The 24,701-nt window shown below is 42.5% G+C and overlaps 1 protein-coding gene across 2 annotated transcripts in view; it reads left to right on the top strand.

Annotated features, from left to right (window-relative positions):
• Positions 1-24,701, top strand: part of ADCY1 (adenylate cyclase 1) — a 285,419-nt gene that overhangs the window by 245,624 nt on the left and 15,094 nt on the right. Inside the window, exons 13-19 of one of the 2 annotated variants that reach the window (XM_053259719.1) lie at positions 623-879; positions 2,587-2,713; positions 10,968-11,084; positions 12,913-13,059; positions 14,000-14,098; positions 22,392-22,506; positions 24,549-24,673. In XM_053259719.1, coding sequence (XP_053115694.1) covers positions 623-879; positions 2,587-2,713; positions 10,968-11,084; positions 12,913-13,059; positions 14,000-14,098; positions 22,392-22,506; positions 24,549-24,673 — 987 coding nt within the window. Of the gene's footprint in view, positions 1-622; positions 880-2,586; positions 2,714-10,967; positions 11,085-12,912; positions 13,060-13,980; positions 14,099-22,391; positions 22,507-24,548; positions 24,674-24,701 lie in introns of those variants that run through there. The other variant, XR_008309536.1, reaches the window with a different exon arrangement.

The following is a 24,701-nucleotide window of genomic DNA, read 5'->3' as shown; positions in this document are numbered from 1 at the left end:
GGTTTGCACACCCCTAAGAGTACAGATCTTCATTCTATGCTCCCAACACATTATCCTGCGTTCTTTGTGACTTGAGAGAATGGTGCCTTTGCCATGGCAAGGGAAAGAAATTGGGAAACTCAGCTTCAAGGATTGTGGACTGATTCACACATGCATGTGTATCAGTTTATTACTGAGTTCTTGATTACTTGACCTTTGGTGATTTGCAGCCATTCAAAAAGATCACTTCACCTGTTCTTTGAGAGTATTTGAAAGAGGTATAGCAAAGTAGGAGTGGTCCCTAGGACAAAAAGTGAAGATACCTCCCCCTGCAAACTACCTCCCTGCCACTTTCCTCAGAGGGGCAAGAGGGGGGGAGCAAAGAGCAAGTTTTCTTTCAGCTGGAGAAACTTCCTCCATTGGGTGCATAGACCTTTGTTCCCTGTTGTTAAACTATAGGATTTATTCTGTGATCTTTTAAGGATATGATCTCTGATTACTAGTTCACACATGCAAGTCACTGCTTAATGTCGCAGCCATCAAATGATGTGCATGCATTTCTGAACCTAGCCTGACTGAGCTATCTTGCCAGATGGTTTATTCTTTACATTCAGCTCTCTACTCCCCATTCCCCCCCCCACAGGTTGGTTGTATGCCTTGGGTCTGGAGTACTAATTCCAGCAGTTCCATAGTTATCATTTCTCCTGGTGGGACAAATAAGACAATGAGTGAGCTTCCATGTGATGCAGCCCATTATGCATTTCTCTCCTGCGTTGTGGGGACTCTGACCCTGGCAATATTTTTACGCGTATCTTCCTTGCCAAAAATGATCCTCCTGCTTTTTGTTACAATTTTGTACATAGTCATTTTGGAACTCAGCGGATACCGAAAAGCAATTGGGTAAGTGCTCTGCATAGTTCACAAAGAACTTAACTATTGTTTCCGTATTTTATCACTTTATTTTGTTATGAATTTGCTCACATTCATCCCTTGTTTCCCTTGCTTCCTCCGTTCTCCACTCCCTTTCTTGTCTCCACCACTCACTGCCTAAAATGGGACAGGGACCCATCTGTTCCTTGGGTTAACTCTGTAAAGTGCCATTCTGTTGATGTTATAAAATAAATAAACATAATAATAGCCTTGTATCTGGTAGCAATCTTCAGTCATTGTCATAGGCTGACTGCTGTTGAAGCTGCAGACTTATCCATACCCTTTTGCCCCTTTCTGAGCAGAGGAGAAAACAATGGAGGAGCAGGGAGAAAGGCAGAAATAGCTGGAAGAGGTGGAGAAAACTCCATTCTCTTCACAAATCTAGAAGGCCAAATCAGTACATTTTCTGTTGGCTGCTGCTTTTCTGTTTATATGTGAGGCCCACAACTCCTCATCCAAATTTCTTCCTGAACTTGGAGTTCTGAATTACCTGGTCTTGTTTCTGAACTGGAAACCACGCATTAGGAATCCTCCATTCTTTAATTTTTAAATTTAAAATTTTTATACAAATACTGTGCATTGTACAGGGCTTAGCACAGATTCATTTGCTTCTTTTTCCAATCTTTACTGATTCACACTTGTCTTGGTAAAACACTGCAAAAACGCAATGTGATTGTATGTACAATAAAGATTCTTTTTGCATGCTTTTTAAATCAGTACACAGGAACACATGTACATATCAAGAAAACACTGCACAAAAAGAAGACCTTTATATAACTGTACATACAATTAGGGTTTGGCCGAACTTTCAAAAGCTGAGCCTCAATTTAGAGAGAACATAAAAATGTAAGAAAAGTCTTGCTGGATCAGGCCAAAGGCCTATCTCGTCCAGCATCCTGCTTCACCCTGGGACCAACCAGGTGCATCTGGGAAGCCTGAAAGTGGGAGAAAGAGAGCGGTGCCTCCTGTTGGTGTTCCCTAGCACATGAGGTTCAGGGGTAAAAGAGGGCAATGCTGGATTCCTTTTTTTCACACTTTTGGGAGTGGGAATGGAATTGGAGGAGCCTAACCTCACCAGAGTTCCTGACAGCTCCATCATTTTGTTTCTCCAGATTGCCCCTTAGAAGGGAGCATCCTAGGGAAAACAACATGGAAGCCACCAGCTAATCAGAGCTGTGAGCAGCTCTGGTGAGCCCCACCTCCCACCCACTCATTGATGAAACAGGCCCACATTTTACAGCCTGCAAAATGAGTTGCAAAACTGGGGTGGCTTTTCAGCCCATCCCTACTTTTTTTGCAGTGTGTTAGCACTGCACATGTGCACATGGGTAATGTAGCAGTGGGGAAAGAGTCTAGTGAACTGGAGAGACGGAAACCTAGGCTAAACTGTCTATGCTCCATTTCTAGAATTATTTTTAGAAATTAAAGCAGAATTAAGAATGAGTATTACATAGGATAGAGTGGCTTTTTGCAACAATCAAGGAATGCAGTGGGGAAGATGAGCTCATTCCTACCCACAGGCTAGCCAGCCACATTTGTTGTTTCACTACAGGTCTCGAATCTCAACCATTTTAGAGGGCTGGAGTTGTGGGATTTATTTGCATATGCTTTTTGAGGGTGACATTGGATAAAATACTCTTGTGTATAATTTTCCTTTCTTTTGTTTTGTTTTTCAAGGGGTGGCTCCTTTTATATTCGTGGCTATGAACCCATATTAGCAATCTTGCTGTTTTCCTGTGCTTTGGCACTTCATTCCAGGCAGGTGGATTTGAAGCTACGTCTGGACTACCTCTGGGCTGTGCAGGCAAGGCATCCTTTCTCCCCCACTTCCAGAACATACTTTGGGTTTCTCTTTTCTTTTGCCTGTTACTGAATACATAATATTTCTAACTAGCAATAAGCCAACAAAATTATGAGGATATATATGGAAATGTGGCTATAAAGATGGGATGTAGCTGAGTGCGTGGGTGAGTTCCATCCTGAGCTTTTCTTTCCAAATAGTTTTGCTTCACTTTCCCTTCCCTTGACTCCTGCTTCTTCTGTCTCTCCATCCCATAGTATCAATTCCTCTGCTGCCATCTACACCCTTAACTGAGACTGCAGCCTTTTCCTTCCCCGCAATCCTATTCAGCTGTAAACCATTCCTATAGTCATATTAGTGGCATGCCCACCAAGTGTTAGGGATGTGTGTGGAAGCATGGCCTAGGTATGGGTGCATCCTGGTAGAATGAGGGGTGTGTGTGTGTGTGTGTGTGTGTGTACAAGCGCATGCTCAAAATCTTGGAGAATGTGTCTCTGCTTCCCCAAATACTGCACTTTCACTGTGTTTCCAGATAATACTGAGCAGTTTGGGCCCTCATTTATTCTTCATCCTTTTCTTCCAGGCTTATTAAGCATAATGGGTTTCCCCCCTGTTTGCTTAGGCTAAGATGTTTTGGTTGCTAAACATGCAGATAAGTCAGAGGTGATAGTGGGGACTGGAGTAATGATTGCTGATGGCATAATTTCTTTCTTAAATAAGGGAAACCAGTTGTGTTCCTCTAGGTACTTCCTAGGAAGAAGGAGCATTTGTGGAGCTCACTCCCAGGTCAAAGGGGGCAGATTTCCCAAAATGTTTACTTCCATTTTCTCCCCTCCCCTCTCAGCTTTCAGACATATTTATCTTGACCACACCAACAAAGCAGTTAAGGAGGAGAACATGAACACAGAGAGTAGTATGAGTGTGGGATTTTAATTTAGCCACCAAGAGTTCAAATTCTAAAGTTTTTCAAAACTTCAGCAATTTCAGTTTTTCAGGATTCAGCATCAGATTTTTAGAAAACAGTGCAGGGTACAGACCAGTATTCCCTCTAATGCGTGCACATGCCCACAATTTTTTTGATGTTCACTCAGTTAATTTTAGATCCCACTTAGGTTGAATCAGGAAGCCCCATTCTGAATGCACATGCTCACACACTGCCTTGAGATTGCCACCCAGAACAAAACGCATTCTGTGCACAGATGGAAAAAAAATAGTGGGAACACTGGTAGGGATTCCTGCTAACTGAGCAGAGACACCTTTTTACGTGGAGATTTTCTTATATTTAGCAGGGGGAGAGCAACTGGCCCTATCCAAACCCAGCAAAGTGTCTCTCAGGTGGCGGTTGCTGGTGTCAACCTTATGTTTCTTGTGAGACTTTTCGGAAGGGAACCATCTTAATTATTATTTATCTTTCTGTGTAAACAGATTTGAAAGCTTTTGTTGAAAAGCAGTATATAAATATTCATAATAATAGAGCATGCATATGCTTGCCTTCTCACTTCCAAAGATGTTATCCAACAAGCTGAAAATAATCTCAAATTACAGGACAGTTACTGCTGGAACATCATATGGAAATGCCAATAGGGTGTCTTAAGTTGTGGCAGATGTGATTTTATCTGCAAAATGCTTAGCAAACTGATCACAGTGGGCCACAGAGGCCTTCCATATGATTGGAGAGTAAAAATGTAAGAGGCTCCGTACATCACCTGAAAAAGCTATGCTGAATGGACCTCTGCAGATGCAATAATAGCAATGTAGAGATCTCTTCTCTGCCATCATCACCACAGAGTAATCTTCATGAACTGGCAGGTTGATATGGGAGAAGGCTGTCCTTTCAGTATTGCAGCCCCAAACCAAATAGGACTTTAAAAGTTAAAAAAAATCAGCACTTTGAATTGGGCCCAACAACAAACTGGAAGCCGGTGAAACTGTTTTAGCAAGGAAGTCACATGGCCTTGATAACAGGCTCCAGACCACAGTGTGGCTGCAGCATTTTGGACCTGAAACTTCTGGATACTTTTCAAAGGCAACCCCATTTGGAGTTCATTGTAATACATCATATAAGTAGGACAAGAGTCACCATGGCGATGAATGCAGCAGGTACACCAGCCCAAGCTGGGTAAAGACACTTTTAGCCAAGGCTCCACCTTTGGCATCTGTGTTCACGATCACAGTCAGAAACACTCCCAGGATGTGAACCTGTGTTTTCAAGGGGAGTGCTATGCCACCCGGGACAAGTTGGACTCCTGTTTCCATATCACCAGTTTTACCGACCAAGAGCACATCTGCCTTATCTGTGTTATGCATCAACTTGGTTGCCCTCATCTCATCTTTTATTAACCACAGACACCAGTTCCACATCTCCAAACTTATGGAGATTTATGCCCTATTGTGTCATTCTGTATTATATTGTACCTGCATTCAGATGGCCGTACATGTTTTGTGTGGAATGACTGTATATGAATTCATTTAAAAAGTGAATCTGGATACAGGTCCCTCGAATTTGTACTGCTGTACTTGCATTCACCATAAATTATGAGTAACTGTACCAGTGTACACTATACACTGTATACAGATTGTTTGAGTGTTGAACATTGGACTTTAATGCTTTAACTTTAGCTGGATTGTACCCCAAGGTTTCTATAAAGTGCTTGCCACTGGCATTTTGCATAGGTTTGGGCCCATAACATAACTGATACCAACATTTTACAAGCAGAGACAGCCTGATTCATGTTCTACTTTGTGGTTTTAGTGCCCTCTTGAGGTCATATGACTTTATTGCTACAGTGTTAGTAGGCCAGACTATACTAACACTGTATCTATCTATACTTTTTCAGAAACATTGGGTCCTTTCATCCAACATTGCTTTGGCAATACTATCTCAGGAAGTCAGACTTTTAATTACATGTGGACCCTTGTTGAAGCTCACAGGAGGAGAAATCTGTTCAAAACACAGTTCAAAATGCTTACTCCAAAGAAGCCTTATTCAGTCATTATGCCTGCCGTTTACAGCCAACACATCAAGGGGCAAATGGGTGCATGTTGGTGTATCACACCCCCATGCCAATAAGCTCACTGACCATTAGGGATGTGCCTAATGGGCTCACACAGCTGTAGGCAGGGTGGGGAGCAAATCCCTTAAGGAGCAGGTAAACACGGCCTTACCTGCTCTACTGCCAGCCCACCGCTTTTCTGGGCTCGGTGCTTGCTCTTCCAAAGGCTGTGTGTAGCTGCAGCGCTGTTCCCTGCATCCTGCATGTGGTGTTAGCATGCACATGGCCACCGCGCATGCCACGTGTGTGCTGACGCTGCAGGCAGGCTGCAGGGAACAGCACCTCAGCCGGGCATGGCCTTTGGTAGAGCAAGTACTTCACCTGGGAAAGCAGCTGGGTGGCAGTGGATCAGGTAAGGATGTGCTTACCTGCTTCTTAAGGGAACTGCTCCTACCCTTCCAAAGTGGTTCACGGGCTCAGGCTGCAGGCGCCCAGGCTGGTTCAGCACTTCCCTTAGGAGGCACCGATCCAGTTTGTGCACATCCCTACTGGCCTGTAGAATATACAGGAATGTACTGAGGTAACTGAATGTAGATTTAGTTACCTAAGTCCCCTGCTAACTGAGCAGAGGCACCTTTCAAAGTGGTGATTCTTCTATATTTAGCAAGGGGAGAGCAACTGGCCCTATCCAACCCCAGCACAGCATCCCTCCAGTGGCTGGTGTTGATGTTTACCATATAGCTCTTTTTTTAGATTGTGAGCCCTTTGGGGACAGGGAAATATCTTATTTATTTCTTTATTTTCCTATGTAAACTGCTTTGGGGACTTTGTTGAAAAGTGGTATATTAGTAGTTGTAGTTAGTACCCTGTTTCCCCGAAAGTAAGACCTACCCCGAAAGTAAGACCTAGCAGTAATTTCTGATGTACCGCTAATTGCCCTAGTGCATTTTGGGGGGCTAAAATTAATATAAGACACTGTCTTATTTTCGGGGAAACACGGTAGTAGTGGTAGGCAAGTGCCAAATACAGCAGTGCGGGGGCATGCTTTGTTGCCACATTCCCATTTGCCCTCCTCATGTGTTGGCTGTACATGGCAGGCACAATGAATAAATCAAGCTAGAGTCTTCATAGAAACTAATAGGATTACAGTATTCTAGGCTATGAGCAGTTCATGCATCAGCTGAGCAAGCAGATTTAAAATTGATGTTTGGCAGCTAATGAGGAGGAGGAATATGTGATTTGAGCCTCACACATGCATCCCTCTGTGCACATACTTGCTCCACAAAATACATCCACCACAAAAATGAGTGGACACACAAAGGAAGTACACATATGCATGTGTTTTTTTCACACATGTTCTATATGTACAGAGTGACCCCATAGCCCTGGATTTACTGCCACACCTCACTGGAGTGTGTGAACCCATGTTCTCTGTAACAGGGATTCCCAGATGTTGTTGACTACAACTCCCATCTTCCCCAGCAGCAGTGGCCTTTGGCTGGGGGTGATGAGAGTTGTAGTCCACAACATCTGGGAAGCCCTGTCACAGGGAACATTGGTGTGAACCAGTCTGAACTGACTGAAGGATTCTCTGTAAGGTTATTTTCTGTTGTTGGAACATGACTACTATGACAAGTCTGCCTCTGCATTTTAAAATACAGTATTTTAATTTCATGCTGACTTCAGTAATGCTCTTTTTAAAAAACAATAAAATGTCAATGGTTGGCATCCAGAGTAGGTTACTCAGTAGTATTACTCAGGAGTTACTCTAAAGGGCTACAAATTTCAAGAGGGCTACTTCTAGTAAATTTAGTCAGGATGTTGGCCAATGTTTGTTCTTTGCTATCTAGATCTCCCAATCTGAGATAATCTGTCCAAACTGTTTCAGACAATGATAAGGATAGCATTTGGGTCTCTGGAAATGAAACAGGAATGATAAAAGCAAAGTATAAACAGTCAAAAGTGTCAAGAAATTCCTCTCTGAGTTGGAAGAGTCAGGCCTTTGGCTAGAATACCAAATATATTTTTATCCTTCTATGCCTGTTTTCAGTAAGGTGCTGTTTTTCTTCTGATTTTGAATAACACTTTGACATAAAATTAAAAAGATACCTTTGTACAGTAGTTGGAAAACAACTCTATACATTAAATGACAAGTGCTTTGTAAAAAAGAGGAGGAAGATGATGCTTTTGTAAAAAATGTTTTTTTAATAAAAGGAATTTTTTTTTCTTGAAATCAAAGCCAGAAAAGTACAGGAAGAAGGAGAGAAGGGAGCACTAGTGGTTGGAGAACAGAGGAACCTAACAGTCATTTGTTAGCTTAGGAGACTTGGAGTGAAGACAAGCCTTGGGCTTGAAAGCTGGGGATCAAAAAAGTAGAAAATGGGTAGACTGATGGGTATGTCCATAAAGAGGCTATCTCCTTCACCATCCTAGTCTTCTACCCCCATAGCTTCTTTCCTGCTATTGAGGAAACTTGTGGTGTTGACATAAGGTACATTAGTGGCACAATATTCCTTCAAGATCTAGCCAGCACATGAGTTTATCGTGTACACGTGCTGATGCAAATGATATTACTTACTGACCTCAATCCAATCTGGGAATCAAAGGCATTACAGAACTACAAAGTATTCCTTCAGTTTAGAGAGCTTGCTAATTATCTGGCTCTGCCCTTAAAGTTATAAAAATGAAAGCTGGGCTGCTACAAGGCAAATAATTATGGACTAGCACTGGGTGCACAACTCAAATGCCCCAATGGGCTGGAACCCATCATGACTTGGTATGTGGGGCACAAGGTCAACTTACAACACATAATTACATTAAAATCAACAATATTAATGAAACCAATTATCATTTACTTGTGGATCTTCTCTCTGACCACCCTGTTAAGGAACCCACAATTTTAACCAAGAATAGTGGCCAGAAAATAGACCCCTTCTCTGCTTAGTCGGTGTGGCACTTGCAGTGAATGCCAGCACTAGACAGATACTTAAGTCCTTTCCTCTCCCTAAATCACTGTTGCTTTCAGACTGCAATCCTAGCCATGCTTACTTGGGAATAAGCCTTACCGGGTGCACTGTGGGACGTATTTCCAAGCAAACATGCATAGGATGGTGGTGTAAGGCAGTTTCCAGAGAGGACAGAGGACTGGAGTAGAGAGAACTGACCGAAAGAGTGCGATCTGCCTATGCTCATCTGTTGCTGCTGCTGCTGCTGCTAGAGCCCACTCTATCCATCACTGCTGGTTCACGTGCTGGTTAATTCGTCATTGCCACATATATTTCAGCTGATTTCAAGTGGCCAACTGCATTGAGCCACTGCTGCTCATCAGTGGGACAAGCTAAGAGCTCTTTGTAGGTCCTGTTGTTGCTGCAGGATGATATTCCTACCTCGGAGTCAGAAAAAAAAATCTCTGCAGGCCAGATCCAGTCCCTGGGTCTTATGTTGTGCAGGCCTTGACTAGTATCTGAATATTACAAATTTTGGTAGATCAAGCCATTTTATTTCACCAGAGCAGAATGCCCTGCAGTTATCTACTGAATTTCCCACAAAGCATAGTCCAAAGCAACTTTCTCTCTAATAGACCTTTGCCATGATTTTAATATCTTGAAGTAGGCTATGCAGTCAGAAACTGACTCTTAGCTTCTGCTTAAACATAGATATCAGGATTTTGCTATATGGTATAGATATTTTACTGGCACAGGTATTTAATGGTTTTAGCACAATCTTTCTAAAGTACAGAGTAAGAGGAAACAATATGCCTATGCTAAGTTGGATCAGAAATGTTGGAATTCAATTGAAATGTCCAAAATTTGAGGGGGGGAAACACTGACATTTCTGACCCAACATTGACTTTTTGATATTGAATTAGAAACATCCAGTATGATGTCAGGAAGTCAAAATTCATGTTGGAATTCTCTTCAGCAGACTGAAGACCCTTCGTGGACCATGATTTGACCAACATGTGGGGGAATCTGCCATTTGCATTCATGAAAAGGGGTAACAGCATGCCCCTCCTCCTCCCGTTATATTTCCAGAATGTATGGGCATACAGTTATGAAATCTGGCACATGAAATCCACATTGGCAGGACTATATGTTAATTTTTTTCAAAGCTATGGGTCACTTCTCTGATTTTGGGGTGAATTTTTGAAAATTAAAAATAGTGGAAAATGCTTAGATCTGGCTTGTTTCAGAACTTTACAAAGAGTGCTAGAAATGAAACCCTCCCTGGGACCATCATTCAACCTCCATGTGGAGGAGAAAGGACATTCCTTTGATTTTATATTAATTTTTATCTTCCCAACTGCAGAAGCACAAAATCAGTAACAGTGAAAGTACGTTGGATGTTTCTGTTTGTGTTTTTAGAAATAATTTCTCACTTTCCTTTATAGCCATTAAGGGATTAAAAGATGAAGTTTTAGTCCCTTTTAAAAGATCCACCTATTCCTGTAAGGGGAAGAAAAAAATTAATATGAAATCAAAGGAATGTCCTTTTTCCTCCACATTGGGGTGGAATGATGGTCCAAGGGGGGACTTCAGATCCAGAACTTTAGTTCTGGCTTGAAACAATTTCACTATAACTAGTGTTTTTAATTTCCCCACAAAACTATAACTAAAAGTCAGATGAGTGATCCATAGCTTTGAAAGAAAATAACATAGAGTCCTGCCAATGCAGATTTCATGTATGCCAGATTTCATAAATGTATGCCAATCCATTCTGGAAATACAAAAGCGAGGACAAAAGGGGCATGCTGTTACCCCTTTTCATGAAGGCAAAGGGCAGACTCATTCACATGCTATTGGGATGATGTTCCAAGGAGAACCTTTGGTTTCTGTAAGTTTTTGTAAAGTTCTGGCTTAAAACAAGCCAGATTTCACAATTTTTAGCCATTTTCATAAAATGTTCATAAATTCACCAAAATACATGGAATTGACCAATTATTTTCAAATTCACTACAGAGGGCCCATACGTCCTTTCTCACAGACATGGCACGTTTTAAAGTTCTAGGACCAACTTTGTTTTTTAGTTACTTTATTTCAATTTCCCCATTCACCTCTGGGTGGGGGATCCAATTTTAAGTCAGATTTCCCTCTGGAAATCCAACTCTGACCCAATATCTGACATGCCCATGGGGCAAAGAATTTGATTCCAAAATTTTCAGAATTGTATCAGGTTGGATTCAGATCAGGTCTGATTTTTTCAAGGGTGCACAGGCTAGGAAACAAAAAACCTAAGTGTTTAAAACATGATTTATTATTTCACAGGCAGAAGAAGAGAGAGATGATATGGAGAGAGTGAAGCTGGATAACAAGAGAATTCTCTTCAATCTATTGCCAGCACATGTTGCGCAGCATTTTCTTATGTCTAATCCAAGGAACATGGTAAGGAAGATAATTAAGCGTATAGACAAGGCTCAGTTTTAGGAGTGAGTGCTTTAATGGTCAATAGTAATATTTATAAATTACTTTAAATCTCAAAGTATAAGCTGCATTATTTGTAGGAAAGCCAGTGTAGTTTATGGAGGGTAGGGATGTGCATGGATTGATATTAGTGCACAGATTTGAAGCCAAACTGGTTCATAGGGATGTGCACAAACCGGTACAGAGGCCATTGTAGAGGCCTCCAAACTGGTTTGAATGTAGCGCAGTTCAAAGTTTTGGCTCTGGGGAGTGGTTCTTTAAGGGCGGGGGGTGCAGTTACCCCTCCCTCTGCTTTCCACCGCCTGTGCTCCTTTTAAAAAAAAAATGACTTGGGGTGGCAGCCACCCCTGCCCCTGTTTTCAGCCAGAAGTAACCTGTGCACGGTACTTCTGGCCACTTCTGGCCGAAAACGGGGGCAGGGGTGGCAGGGAGGTATGCTGCCACCCCAAGACGTTTTTTTTAAAAAGGAGTGCTGGCAGGGGGAAAGCGGCGAGAGGGGTAGGTGCACCCCACCCTTAAAGAACACCCCCCCCCCGGTGCTGGACCATGGAGGCACAGTTCCATGCACACCACTACTGGTTCGTGGAGCTGCTGAAGCAATTTGACTGATGGAGGGTGGTGCCGGGTTGAGGGGAGAGGCAAGTGGAACCTTTAAAAGTGAGGATAACAGGTCCTACTGGCTCCTCTGCCACCCACCCAGCTTCCTGCTGTGGTGGCACCCCCTAGCAGTGCCCTCCAGAAGTGTCCTCCAGCATGCATGGAGGCCATGTGCATGCCGCCACCATGCTGGGGGAGTGTCATGCTAAGGGGAGCTGCTAGTGGGAGTGTAGTTGGCACACACAGGCTACTGGGGGCATTTTACTGCAGCAGCAAGCTTCATGGAGTGGCAGAAGAGCAGGTAAGGATCTGCTCTCCTCACTTTTAAAGGTTTTATTCCCACCCACTCCAGCGTCACCAGTCGAATCGGTTCAGGAGCCCCACAAACCAGTTCAGCTTCAAATCTGTGCACAAATCTTAATTTGTGCACATCCCTAATGGAGGGTTGGACTTAGATCTTCATTCAGCCATGAAGCTCACCAAGTGGCCCAGAACAAATCACCATCTCTTAGTCTAACCTATCTCACTGGGCTGTTGGTAGTAAAAAGTAGGATGCACTGCCCTAAGCTCCATTGAAAAAGAGCAAAATACAGATGTGCTTGATCATCTTCATGACAATGACCAGTAGTGATTTATTTATTTTTAAGATCACAACCACAGTTTTGGTAAGGATCATTACAGTCTTCATTTTTTTTCTGAAAGACTCCAACTTAATAGTGGTATAATCTTCCATCCTATTTCAAGCAAGTAACAATACATAAAATGTATTTAGATTTTTTAATTCATTATGTTCATGTCCTACTTGATACTAAAGGCTCAGTTTACACAAATATTTAAGATTTACTTTTAAAACAAATTGCCTTCTCCTTGCTAATGTTCTTAAATTATTTTCATTATATCAGAACTGGAAACTAATGCTAGCTCTATGCACATGATTAGAATTATTTTCTAAATCGAAGAATTACAATGAGGCTCTGCTGATCTGTGAGACCTACAGGGAATGCAGACCATTGGTGTTGGAACAGGGGGAACAGCAGCCCTGCAAGACCCTCTTTAATTCCCTGTTCAGTTTCCATAACCTTCCTACCACTATAGTGATAAGTGAATTAAAGGCTCCTGTAACGACTCTTGACACCTTTATTGTCTAACAGAATCCTTGTAGTTTAACACAAATATCACCTAAAAATTTCAGGACCTGTATTACCAGTCATATTCACAAGTGGGAGTGATGTTTGCTTCCATCCCAAATTTCAATGATTTCTACATTGAACTGGATGGCAATAACATGGGAGTGGAGTGTTTACGCCTGTTAAATGAAATTATTGCAGATTTTGATGAGGTAAGCCTTCTGCCATTTTGCAGATATCTTTGTAACCTTGTTATATTGATAATGAGCATTATTTGGTCTTGAGAGAAATAAAGTATAGTACTTTTAAAAACCAAGAATGCAGTTATATCATGGTATTCTACTCATCACACTTAAGCTGGCATTGCTTAGTGATTTAGGCTGCAAGTATGATTTTATTAGACCTGTGAAGACTTAAATTATGTAGCATTAGGCCAGAAGTGGTTGAGTACTTAGACTTTATGAAATCATTGACTATAATCCCAGCTTCTGATTGAAGAAATCTACAGTCTCCCAACAGGCAATTGGTTCTCCACACCAATCCTACTCAGAAACTCACTACTCAGTGACTCAGTCAGAAAGGGACCATGCCATACTGCAGACAGCAATATAGCACCCCCACCTCTATTTTAGATTCCAGGCGGTCCCTGATGCTGTGGTTCCAACCCTATATTCAAACTTTAGTTTTCTCTATGCCTATTTCCCCAAATCCTTCCACCTCTTAGTGCCAATACATTCCCAAAGCAGCATAGGATCCAGTCATGTACCACTGTGATAATGAATAAATCAAGCTTTATATAAGAACAGAAGGCAGACATTTTTATTGTAGTTGTGATTGTTGCCTCATCCTCCTAATTTGCTTATAGCAAACAGGTGCATCAAAGGTAGGCAAGAATACTTGTGCTATAATACATTCTTCAGGTGTTTTACATGATGTGCTGAACTTGGCTTTTGTAAACCATGGCAGGTCAAAACAAAGCCTATTGGAAACTATCAAGGACCTCAAGCTCCTTGGGCCTGAGGAAATTTGCCATAAATGGAGTGGCAAGAAAGACTGCTGTTAGGAAAGAGAAGATTAATAAGCCTGTACATAATTATTCTTTCTTGTCTAAAATATTATGTAATGTTTAACAGTTTTATGTTTTAAACAAAGCTTATGGACAAAGAATATTATAAAGACATTGAAAAAATCAAGACGATTGGCAGCACATATATGGCAGCTGTAGGACTTGTACCAACTACAGGTACCAAGGTAAGCTGTCTTCTATTTGGAATGTTTTTCCAGACATTTTGACTAATAATGCTATTAGTATCTTCTATGCTTGGAAAAGGAATAAAAATACAACAGTGCTTAATGTGTACATGGAATGTTAAAAGCTGTCTTTCACTTGGTGTATCATAGTAGCATATGAATGTAAGAATTGTATTGCTGGATCAGATCAAGGTTCTATCTATCTATCTATCTATCTATCTATCTATCTATCTATCTATCCTGTTCATATACCGCCTGATATGTAAATAAATAGGTACCAAGGTGTACCTATAATTGAGCGGATGGGTTCAAAAAACCTAGGTCCCCCAGCCTAAAGGCCCCCCAGCTCCACCCCTCCCTATTTTCTTTATTATCTCCCTCACTCTGAGGGGCTACTGGGGAGAAGGGCAAACATGCCCCTGTCTAGGTAGTGTATATAATCCAAAATACAGCAAATATATAAAGCAGAATTAAAACAATTTCACAGAATAAAACAATTAAGCCGTTTAAAATGAATTTTAATTAAAAACCTGAGAAAAGAAGTGTGTCTTTTTAAAAGCAATCAGAGATGGAGAAGCTCTTATTTTGACAGGGAGCATATTCCAAAGCCCCGGGGCAGCCACAGAGAAGGCTCGGTCCCAAGTCTCCACAAGACGAGTCCGTGGCAACTGTAACCAGACCTCCTCAGATGATCTTAATAGGCAGTAAGGTTCATAACAAACAAGGCACACTCTTAAGTACCCTGGACCCAAGGCTTTAAGGACATTCTAGGTAATAACCAGCACTTTGTATTTCGCTCAGAAACATACTGGTATCCAGTGCCTTTTTTTCTTTTCTAAATCGGTGTTGTATGGTCCCTTCGGGTTGTCCCAGTCTGGCTGCCATATTCTGTACCCGTTCTAATTTCTACACCATGTACAATGGTGGTCCTTTGCCCCACAAATGCCTCACGTAGCGTGCATTACAGTAGTCAAGCCTGGAGGTTACTAGCATATGTACCACTGTTTTAAGGTTTTAAGGAGAGGAGAGCTGGTCTTGTGGTAGCAAGCATGACTTGTCCCCATAGCTAAGCAGGGTCTGCCTGGTTACATCTGAATGGGAGACTTGATGTGTGAGCACTGCAAGATATTCCCCTAAGGGGATGAAGCCAATCTGGGAAGAGCAGAAGGTTCCAAGTTCCCTCCCTGGCAGCATCTCCAAGATAGAGCTGAGAGAGATTCCTGCCTGCAACCTTGGAGAAGCCGCTGCCAGTCTGTGAAGACAATACTGCACTAGATGGGCCAATGGTCTGACTCCGTATATGACAGCTTCCTATGTTCCTAAGGTCATTTGCCTCCAGAAATGGGCATTGCTGACATATCAGCCGAAGCTGAATGGCATTTTGTCTCCAAGAACAGTCAACCAGATGCCTCTGGGAAGCTCACAGACAGGACATAAAGATGAACTCCTTTCCCTGTTGTTCAGGAACACAGGAAGCTGCCTTATACGGAGTCAGAACAATCGTCTATCTAGCTCAGTATTGTCTACACTGACTGGCAGCAGCTCTCCAGGGTTTTAGAAAGCGCCTTTCCTCATTCTACCTAGAGATGCTGGGAACTGAATCAGAGGCCTTTGCATGCAGAGTATTTGCTCTTGTAGATCATATTCAGCAACACTGCATTACAGTTTAAAAAGCATTCTTCGTGTCAGGGCTGGCCTTATAATGCAGGTAGATAAATCTTTATTATGGTACTTGACCGGATACAATTAACAGCAATTACAGTTCTTAACAGCCTACAGTCAGTACAGTCAATCTCTCACATGAACCCCATTTAGACAGGAAAAGTTCACCATCATTACCTAACCGACTGAGGGAGCCTCAACCATTATTTTGCAAATTTTATATGCAATAGCACAAAAATTGGCATCTAAGGAAGTAACAAATACATTCTTATCAACAAAAATATGTGTTTCATACAATGCCATAGATCTTTCCTGTAAAAAGTGCAGTGAAATAGAATATGCACCACATTTTCTACTTCCACTGAATCACAGAGGCACCTGTGCAAATGATAAGGTATCTTTTTATATCTGCCCTCCAATCATACCGAAGGAAAAACATTGAAACAAGCCAAGGTAAAAGCTCTCCAATGTGTTGAGCATGTCACATTATAAAGATAACTTGCTGAGGACTGAAGAGGGGTAACCCACCAGTTCTTAATACAATTGGGAATTTACTTTTCTCCTGCTACATTTCAACATCCAAGATGTGCTGCTCCATTATTCTAATGGCCTCTTCATACCCCTTAGCAATTAAGAATTCAGAGGAGAGTCCAAAGGTGAGAAGTTGTAATAACTACTTAGAATAGGAGTGGTCCTCCAACACTAGGAGGGGCAACCCGCTTGGGCAAAATTTGAGTCTTAACCAGTATTTGAATACTGTTATCCACACTCTGGTCCAGTGTTCCCTTTAACAGGGATTCCCAGATGTTGTTGACTACAATTCTCACCATCCCCAGCTGCAATAGTCTTTGCTTGGGGATTATGGGAGTTGTAGTCAACAACATCTGGGAATCTCTGTTAGAGGGAACACTGCAATGGTCTCCATCTTGTTCACCCCAGCTTCCAATCCAATGAGAGTGGATTCATGGTTTGTATTGAAAATCTCATTTGCTGTCAGAGAATCTACACTCAGAACACCTCAGAAACAACAGAACCCTGTACCCCATGGGTTAGAAACCTGTGGGGGTAGTTGGCACCCTATGTGCACTACACCACCACTCGCCTTGGGCCACCCCAGCACCCCCCAAGTACAGTTATGGGGCTGCTGAAATCTCCATTATACCTTATGAGGAAAAACCTTAAAGACACGTAAACTTCCTTCAAATAACCAAAATCAGCCCTCTGCCCAAATCCTTTGAAAAAATTCTGGTAGCTTCCTTGCCCCCCTTTGGTGCTACCACCAACCCAACACTGCTCTAGGCCAACCCTTTCCCCCCCTGACGTGAAGCGATACTCCTCCATTATACTATATGGAGAAAAACCTTAAAGATGCATTAACTTCAACAATTCCCCAAAAATCAGCCCTTTGCCCAATCCCTCTGCAATTTGGGTGGTAGCCTCCACCCATTAGGCACTACTAGGCTTGAGCCCGAAACATTTCGGCGGCCATTGAAAAGGCCGCCGAAACGTTTCGGGTGGTGGGGGCGATTCGGCGTTTCGGCGCCGGCGGGGGTAGGGCTTTAAGGGCGGGGGAGAGTGTACTCACCCCCCCCCCCGCCGCATTTCCCCCGCCGGCGCTCTCGGAATTAGAAGCCCCTCGGGACGGCAGCGTTCCTCCCTGCCGTCCCGTTGCCCCCGTCGGCCGGAAGTGGCCGGAAGTCCCGTTCGCGCGTGCGCCCGTCGTGCGCGCGCGCGTACAGCCGTGTGCGCGCACGATGGGCGCACGCGCGAACGGGACTTCCGGCCACTTCCGGCCGACGGGGGCAACGGGACGGCAGGGAGGAACGCTGCCGTCCCGAGGGGCTTCTAATTCCGAGAGCGCCGGCGGGGGAAATGCGGCGGGGGGGGTGAGTACACTCTCCCCCGCCCTTAAAGCCCTACCCCCGCCGTGCCGAACAACCTTTCGTGCACATCCCTAGGCACTACCACCCCACTCTTTTGGCCCTGGGACTCAAAATTCAAATAGACGTCAGATTGGACCTTTTTGCATTGAAGTCAATGGGAGGCAAAAAGGCGGGAAATTCAAATAGACGTCATTGCTCAAAATAGAGGGGGAAGAAGAAGCACTTTATCGGCCACAAAATGGAGGGGTGAAACAATAGATAATTCGGAGCCAAAATGGGGGTGATTCGTTTCAGCTCCAAAACATTTCGGGTGGCTAGGAGGGTGATTTGTTTCGGGAATGAATCACCCAAAATCAGCTGTTTTGGGTACAGATTGTTCTGTACCCAAAACGTTTCGCACATCCATAATAATATGTAGCATTATTGGCCTGTAATTGCCAGGATCATAGGGATAATTATGGTGAGACCCCAACGCCAGACCCAAATATCAGCTGTTTTATCTATGTATGTAAAAATGGAAGCCAATACAGTGGCCCACCAGTTAGCATTAGCCTTTATTAGCTAAGCAGGTTTGTTGTCACAATCCCGAGACCTTGCCATGTTTCAATTGAGTTATAAGCCTATCAATCTCCTCAATGGAAACTGCTGGCCAATCAGGTATTCTCAAATTACTCAAGTCTAATGGCTGTGTTCCCAGCCTGGCTCCCATAAAGGATCTTAAAATGCTCTTCCCACACCTCTACTGGGATATAATAATCGGCTCAATCAATGCCCTTATTAGGACGCTTCACAGTCATACGCCAGAAGGTGACATGATCCCTGTTCTTTAATGAGTCAGTTATTAGCTGCCAAGAGTCTTTCAATGCATTAGTCTTTTTATCTCTTAATAAGGCTTTATATTGCTTCTTTGCCAACACTACCTCCTCAGCCAAGGTTAACCCTGGATTTGACCTATATTGTTTAAGAATCAACTTTTTTTTATATAGCAATGATACAATCCCAGTTAAACCAATCTTTAGATTTCCTATACTGCTGTTTCTGGAATACACCAGTACTTTTTTGAACCAACAAATCAGACTGCAAAATCTATATGATAGAATTATAATGGACAATTTTAGAATTAGCCACATCATCATACAGAAATGCTTGGTCATAATTATTTCATCCAATCTGACTTAAGGACTGCACCCAGCTTGGAGTTCAGCTGTTCTGTCTATTTTAATCTAATTATCCTAAAATCCGAGTTATGCAGCGCACCAGCTACTAGGGAAGCATGATGGTGGCAGTCCAAGGAATTCAAAAAGAGAACCACCTGTAGGTGATCACTGTCTAAACAGCACTCTACATTCAACTGCTCCACATCAGTATGTTGCAGGAAACTAGGATATAATTCATTGTTGACGTTTCCCCAGAGGTGGGCCTAATGCAGCACAGTGAAACAAGTTGCTTCAGACAGCAAATCTGGTAGTGTGACAGATTTAGAGCCATCCTTCTCTGCTTGCTCATCTTTGATGTGGCCAGCAGCACCACAGAGCTACAGGGACACTCTAGCCATAAGCACATAGGAAGCTGCCTTATAAAGAGTCAGACCATTGGTCCATCTAGCATGGTATTATCTACGCAGACTGGGAGTAGTTTTTCCAGTAGGAGTCTCTCTCAGCCCTATTTTTGGAGATGCCATGGAGGGAACATGGAACCAAAGTTCATGCTTGCTACGGCAAGAACAGCTCTCCTTTCATAAATCAGTCAAAAAGATAGCAACACCCTAGGCCAGCTTAAAACAGCTTCACTGGTTACCAGCCCATTTATGAGCACAAAGTGCTGGTGGGGTGGCAAAATTAAGGGGGCTGTTTTGGGTCTCCCTTAGTATTGAGGTCATCTTCAGAGGTCCTTCTCTGGGTATTCCCAGCTTATTAGGTGAGGCAAGTGGAAACTAGGGAGAAGACCTCAGTGATGGCACCTCTTTGTGGAACTATCTCCCTAGAAAGGCACCCCGGGCAACAACATTTTATTTAACCAGGTCTCTTAATCTTTTGATTTGATTTCTGTTGATCCTCTCCTTTTTCTCTCTCTGTTGCTCCTGTCAGTATTTATGATTACTCTTTATAATGTATTATTTGTTTGTTTGATCTCATTTGTAAGTCACTCTAAGAACTCTAATTAAATTGAAGGAATCAAATATTACAAATAAAAATATCCGCCCCCCGACCCCCGCAGCATCCAACACACATGCAACCAAACCTGCACCAGGTCCAATCCAGTGGCAGTCAGAACGTCACCACTTCACAGCTTGGTGCTCCTGCTTTTTCTGAGTGCTGAGTGCTGACAATCAGCTGAGTATTGGCCCATCAGTGACAAACCTCTAATTGCCTGCAGCAAATGTGACCGGGGGGGGCAGGGTGAAAGTGCAGGGGCGGGTTTTCTGTGTTGGGGAAAGGCACAGAAGAGATTAGGAGAGGGATCAGGAGAGACTGTGAGCATTAGAGTGCAGGAACAGATATGAGCAGCTTGGATGTAGTAGGGAATGCTTGGAGCTATTTAGACTTGGAGGCAGCAGGAATGAAGAGGTGTGTGGGTGAAGTAACTGAGAACCTGTGCACTTGATGAGGGGACAGGTCAATGTGATAGTCCATCCATTGGAGGAGTTGGGTGTGGTTAACTCCCTCCCCTATACTCGGAGGCTGATGGGACAGAAAACAGGATAACTTTCCCACTGGAGGTACAAAGGAGGGGCCATGAAGACCATACAAGATTTTTTTGTTTGTTTGTTATATTTAATATATTTAATAATTACACATTATACAGAATCAAACCTGGATTTGCCACTGAGTATTCTACTCAATAGTGAACTGCAGCTAGCCCCTGCTGCCTGATGGGTGTGCTTGTAGGACACCTTTGTTTTCTAATGCCTATTAGTTGCATGCATTTTTAGGTGTACATTAAAACAAAATCTTAGGCACACATCCTCAAAAATTAACATGTGGAGAGGTCTTAAGGCTTCTGAATCGATTATAAGGAACCTTAACATCCTCCTTTAAGGCTGACTTCCATTTCAGGAGCATAACAGGAGCAAGAATTAAAAGGAAAAGGAAAAGAAACATGGTTGTAAATCCTCCTCCAATCATGCCCTTCTCTAAGGCACTTTGTTTGCCGTTGCATCTTATATCTTATAAAGTAGTGCAAGCCAACAGATCATATGGCATTGGCTAGACAGCCAGGAATAAAACACTCCTCTTGTACTGACTGACATCCTAGCTAAATTTACTAGATGAAGCCCTATTAAAATTTAGTAGTCCTTTAGCTTAACTATTGAGTAATTTAGTCAGTATGTCAGCCACTGTGAGACCATCTGGGAGCAGAAGAAGCTTTTTCCAGGGCATCTTATAGATCTTCAGCTATCTTGATCTTCACATCCTTTGAGGATTTAGGGTTCTGAATTACTGGGAATTTTTAAAAGAGTGGCACTTGAGCGACATAATCCAGAGTTCTTTTAGATTTGTGTTTCCAGGGTTTGTGCTATGTTTGTACTGAAAGGGGTGAGTGAGAGAGGGAAACATATTCAAAGGAAAGAAGCATGAACTGACCTCGAAGGACACACTTTCTTTGAGTCCAGTTTCCCCTCACAAGGATTCTTATGTAGCAGGGGACTTACCCTTCTCTGTTAAAAGGATTGTGGGGTAAACAGGAACACTTTCCTTAGAGATCAGTCTTGAGTATTGTTTGTTCCTACTTAATGGAATTAAGTACTCTGAATTAGCTTCGTTGAAACAGTAAAATGGCATTGAGTTTGAGGGCAAAAGGAGATGGGCCAGATATGGCTCAGGAACTCCTTGAGACCATTAACCTCACTCAATGAAGAAGGAAAAACTCTAGCAATGTGAAATCTATTAGGATCTATTTGGAATGCATCACATTAAATCTTACCACTAAAACTGTAATTTATAGGGAACACTTTGCAATTCCTTTTTACAATGTTTCCATGTTCCTCTTGTAAGGCTACAGAAATAAATGTTAAAGATATTTCCTTGGCTATATTGCTGTTAACTAATTCCTCTGTTGAATTAAAAATCATATAGTTTCTATGAGTGTCTTCTCAGACAAACAAGCAGAGGTGGTGGGGCAGGCTGTTCTGCAATATCTAGGATAAATGCTCTTTGAACTACAATTCTGAAAACAACGTTATTGGGTAACTCAGGCCAAATAACATTTCAAAAGCTAAATATGTTTTGTCAGGTGTGTTTTATATTTGCTAGCAGAAGGGGCTATCCCAGTTTAACTCAGTATTGACTGTACTCCTTCAGATGTTTCAGTAGAAAAAATGTTTAAAATACTACTGCAAACTCTGTTGCAAAATCTTCACAACCTTTATTGCTTTTGTGAGCAGATCATCATTATTTTTAAGCCATGTCCAAGTTTCAAACAAACACTACACCAGGCCTACACATGGTGTGACCCACTAAATAGATTGCAGCCCATAGTTCATAAACTACGGTCTGGTATATGCTTGACAGCCTCCCTGTTATCAAGCTCCTTGTGGGCTACCATACATAGCTGGTAGGCTGAGCTAGTTTGATGGGTTACAAGTAGTCAGATCTGCTATACTCCCCTTCTCTCATTCAGATTCATTCCTAAGTGTAAAAAATGATTTTAATTGTTTCATGTGTCTGAAGCCACTTTAATTTTAGTTCAAAGCAGGTTGGGAATAAATAAATAGATGGATAATAAAACCCTGTCTTTAAAAAATCTAGGCAAAGAAATCGATTTATTCCCATCTCAGTACACTGGCTGATTTCGCAATAGAAATGTTTGATGTTCTTGATGAAATCAACTATCAGTCTTACAATGATTTTGTTCTCCGGGTTGGTAAGTCCATATTTTCAGTTAATTCTATCTGGTTACTATTCTTAGGGTTGTTGTTTGCATTCCTGAGAGAGGCCTAAAAATCAAAGAAATTCCATGACCTGCCAATATAATAATATTTAAGAATGTAGAGCACAGTCTAAAGTCTAGACAAATACTGCTAACTTAAGTGCAAATTAAATATGTACTATCAATGAAGAAAAGAGATTGGAACAAAATAGTTGAAACTAGCTGGCCTGGCGCAGAGCATCTATGCATTAGTTCTCCCTGTTTCTCTCTCCACCCCCCACCAACCTGGCTCCCTGCCCCACCTCCCCGCCCCCCACAGCCATCTGGGAGAGGCAGAGGCAGTGAAACCACATGCGCAGAGAACCATGAAATGGGCCAAAAATTGACCAACTTGTCATTTCGGCGACACAAGGGGCCAAGGAAGGAGGTATTGCCGCCTCCACCGCCATCCCCACATTGGTTGCCCCTCTCCCATGCCCTGCTGGCCACATCTCCGCCACCATGCAGTTCTCTCTGCCCCCCCCCCAGCCAATCTGGCCCCCTGCCCCACCTTCCACCCCATCTTAAGCCACCCAGGTGGGCCCACAGAGGGAGCTTTTGCCACCCTCTCTGCTGCCATCTCTGCTGTTTCAGGCTAAGGTTTACATGTCAAGCCCCGGCCCCACAATTTTATTGGTTTTGGTGGGGGTGGGGCTTGCTACGCATGTCCTTAGCCTTTTATATAGAGAAATAGGCATGAGGATTCCAGACTTCTCTATGTGAAGATTCAGAGATGAAGAGAAGCCAATAAGCAAGCAAGGAGCACCATCCAGAGGCTCCTCATCACATGGTTAAGAGATTTAACATTTAAGCTGCCAGGTTTACTTGAAAAGGCTCCAGTCATGCCTGTCTTCAGATATCATTCTAGATATTGGTTGGCCATGTTAGAAAAGATATCTACAATTTGCTTTTTTCGTGTGTGGTAGAAATCTGGAGGAGGGAGAAAGGCAGCATATTCTTGGTACCTGGATTTCCTCCACCCAAATGTGTGATTTATTTCTGCTTGACAGAGCTTTACAGGAATGTACTGTTGTTGATTAGAACTGCATTGAATAGTCTCCAGCTTGAGTTTTGAAGTAGAAAATAGCCATTTGGGTGGGATGCATTTTTCCCCAAAACACATTTCGTTTATGTAAACATTCACCTCTTTTCAATCTTGTTTTGTGCCATTCCCCCACCTCTCCCTGCTACTGCTACTGCTTACAGCTTACTGTATTAGCCATGTGAGGAATCTCACTCTAACAGTACAGAATGATGTCACAGTACTATGTAGTGTAGTCAGCTATGTGATTTGGGCAACTGAGAAAATAAATGGATAAGTGAACATTGTTGCAAGGACTGCTGAAAAAGAAAAGGCAGTTTTTGGAACTATTGAAAACATTTGTCAAAAACTGAATAGTTTTAGCTCAGTACTACTATAGGTTAAATAGATTCTTTCTCATCCTTATGTATAGCATGGTCCCATTAAACAGAAGAAGGCTGTAAAAAGTGGTGTCATGGTTTTGTGATTGTTTTGCATTCAGCCAACACATATTACATATTGTTCCCATGCAACTGTAAAGGCGCTGAAAGTAGGCTTATGGTGGCACAGTAAAGCTACCCATGTATTAAAGCAATTTCATGGGACCAGTTCACATAACTGATACTGCAGCTATCAAAGTGATATTTGGTTATGTGAATGAATGATCATCACATGTCTGTAATCTGGTAGGATCTCTCTTTTTTAAAAAACCTCAAAAGAGTTCCCCTCCCCCACAGGTGTCTTGGAAGTTTTATCTGCATTGTAAATTTGCAGTGTAAAAGCTGGAACTCTTGAGGAAGCTGTGAGGAACCAAAATAAGTCAGTGAATGTTTTATTAACATATAGTTGGAATCTTTAATTCCTAATACTTTTTAGCACCTGTGATACTCTTTAAGGACTATGGTTGATTTTAGCTACATGAAATACATATTGGGCGGAAAGCTAAATAAATGTTTGATCACTGTCACTATTTCAGGTATTAATGTAGGCCCTGTAGTGGCAGGTGTTATTGGAGCCAGAAGACCACAATATGATATCTGGGGTAACACTGTAAATGTTGCTAGCAGAATGGATAGTACTGGTGTGCAAGGTAAAATTCAGGTGAGTGTTTCCAGAATACTTTATAACT

This window comes from Hemicordylus capensis, chromosome 6 (genome assembly GCF_027244095.1).
Source record: "Hemicordylus capensis ecotype Gifberg chromosome 6, rHemCap1.1.pri, whole genome shotgun sequence".
NCBI lineage: Eukaryota > Metazoa > Chordata > Lepidosauria > Squamata > Cordylidae > Hemicordylus > Hemicordylus capensis.
This window is presented reverse-complemented; position numbering and strand designations above follow the sequence as displayed.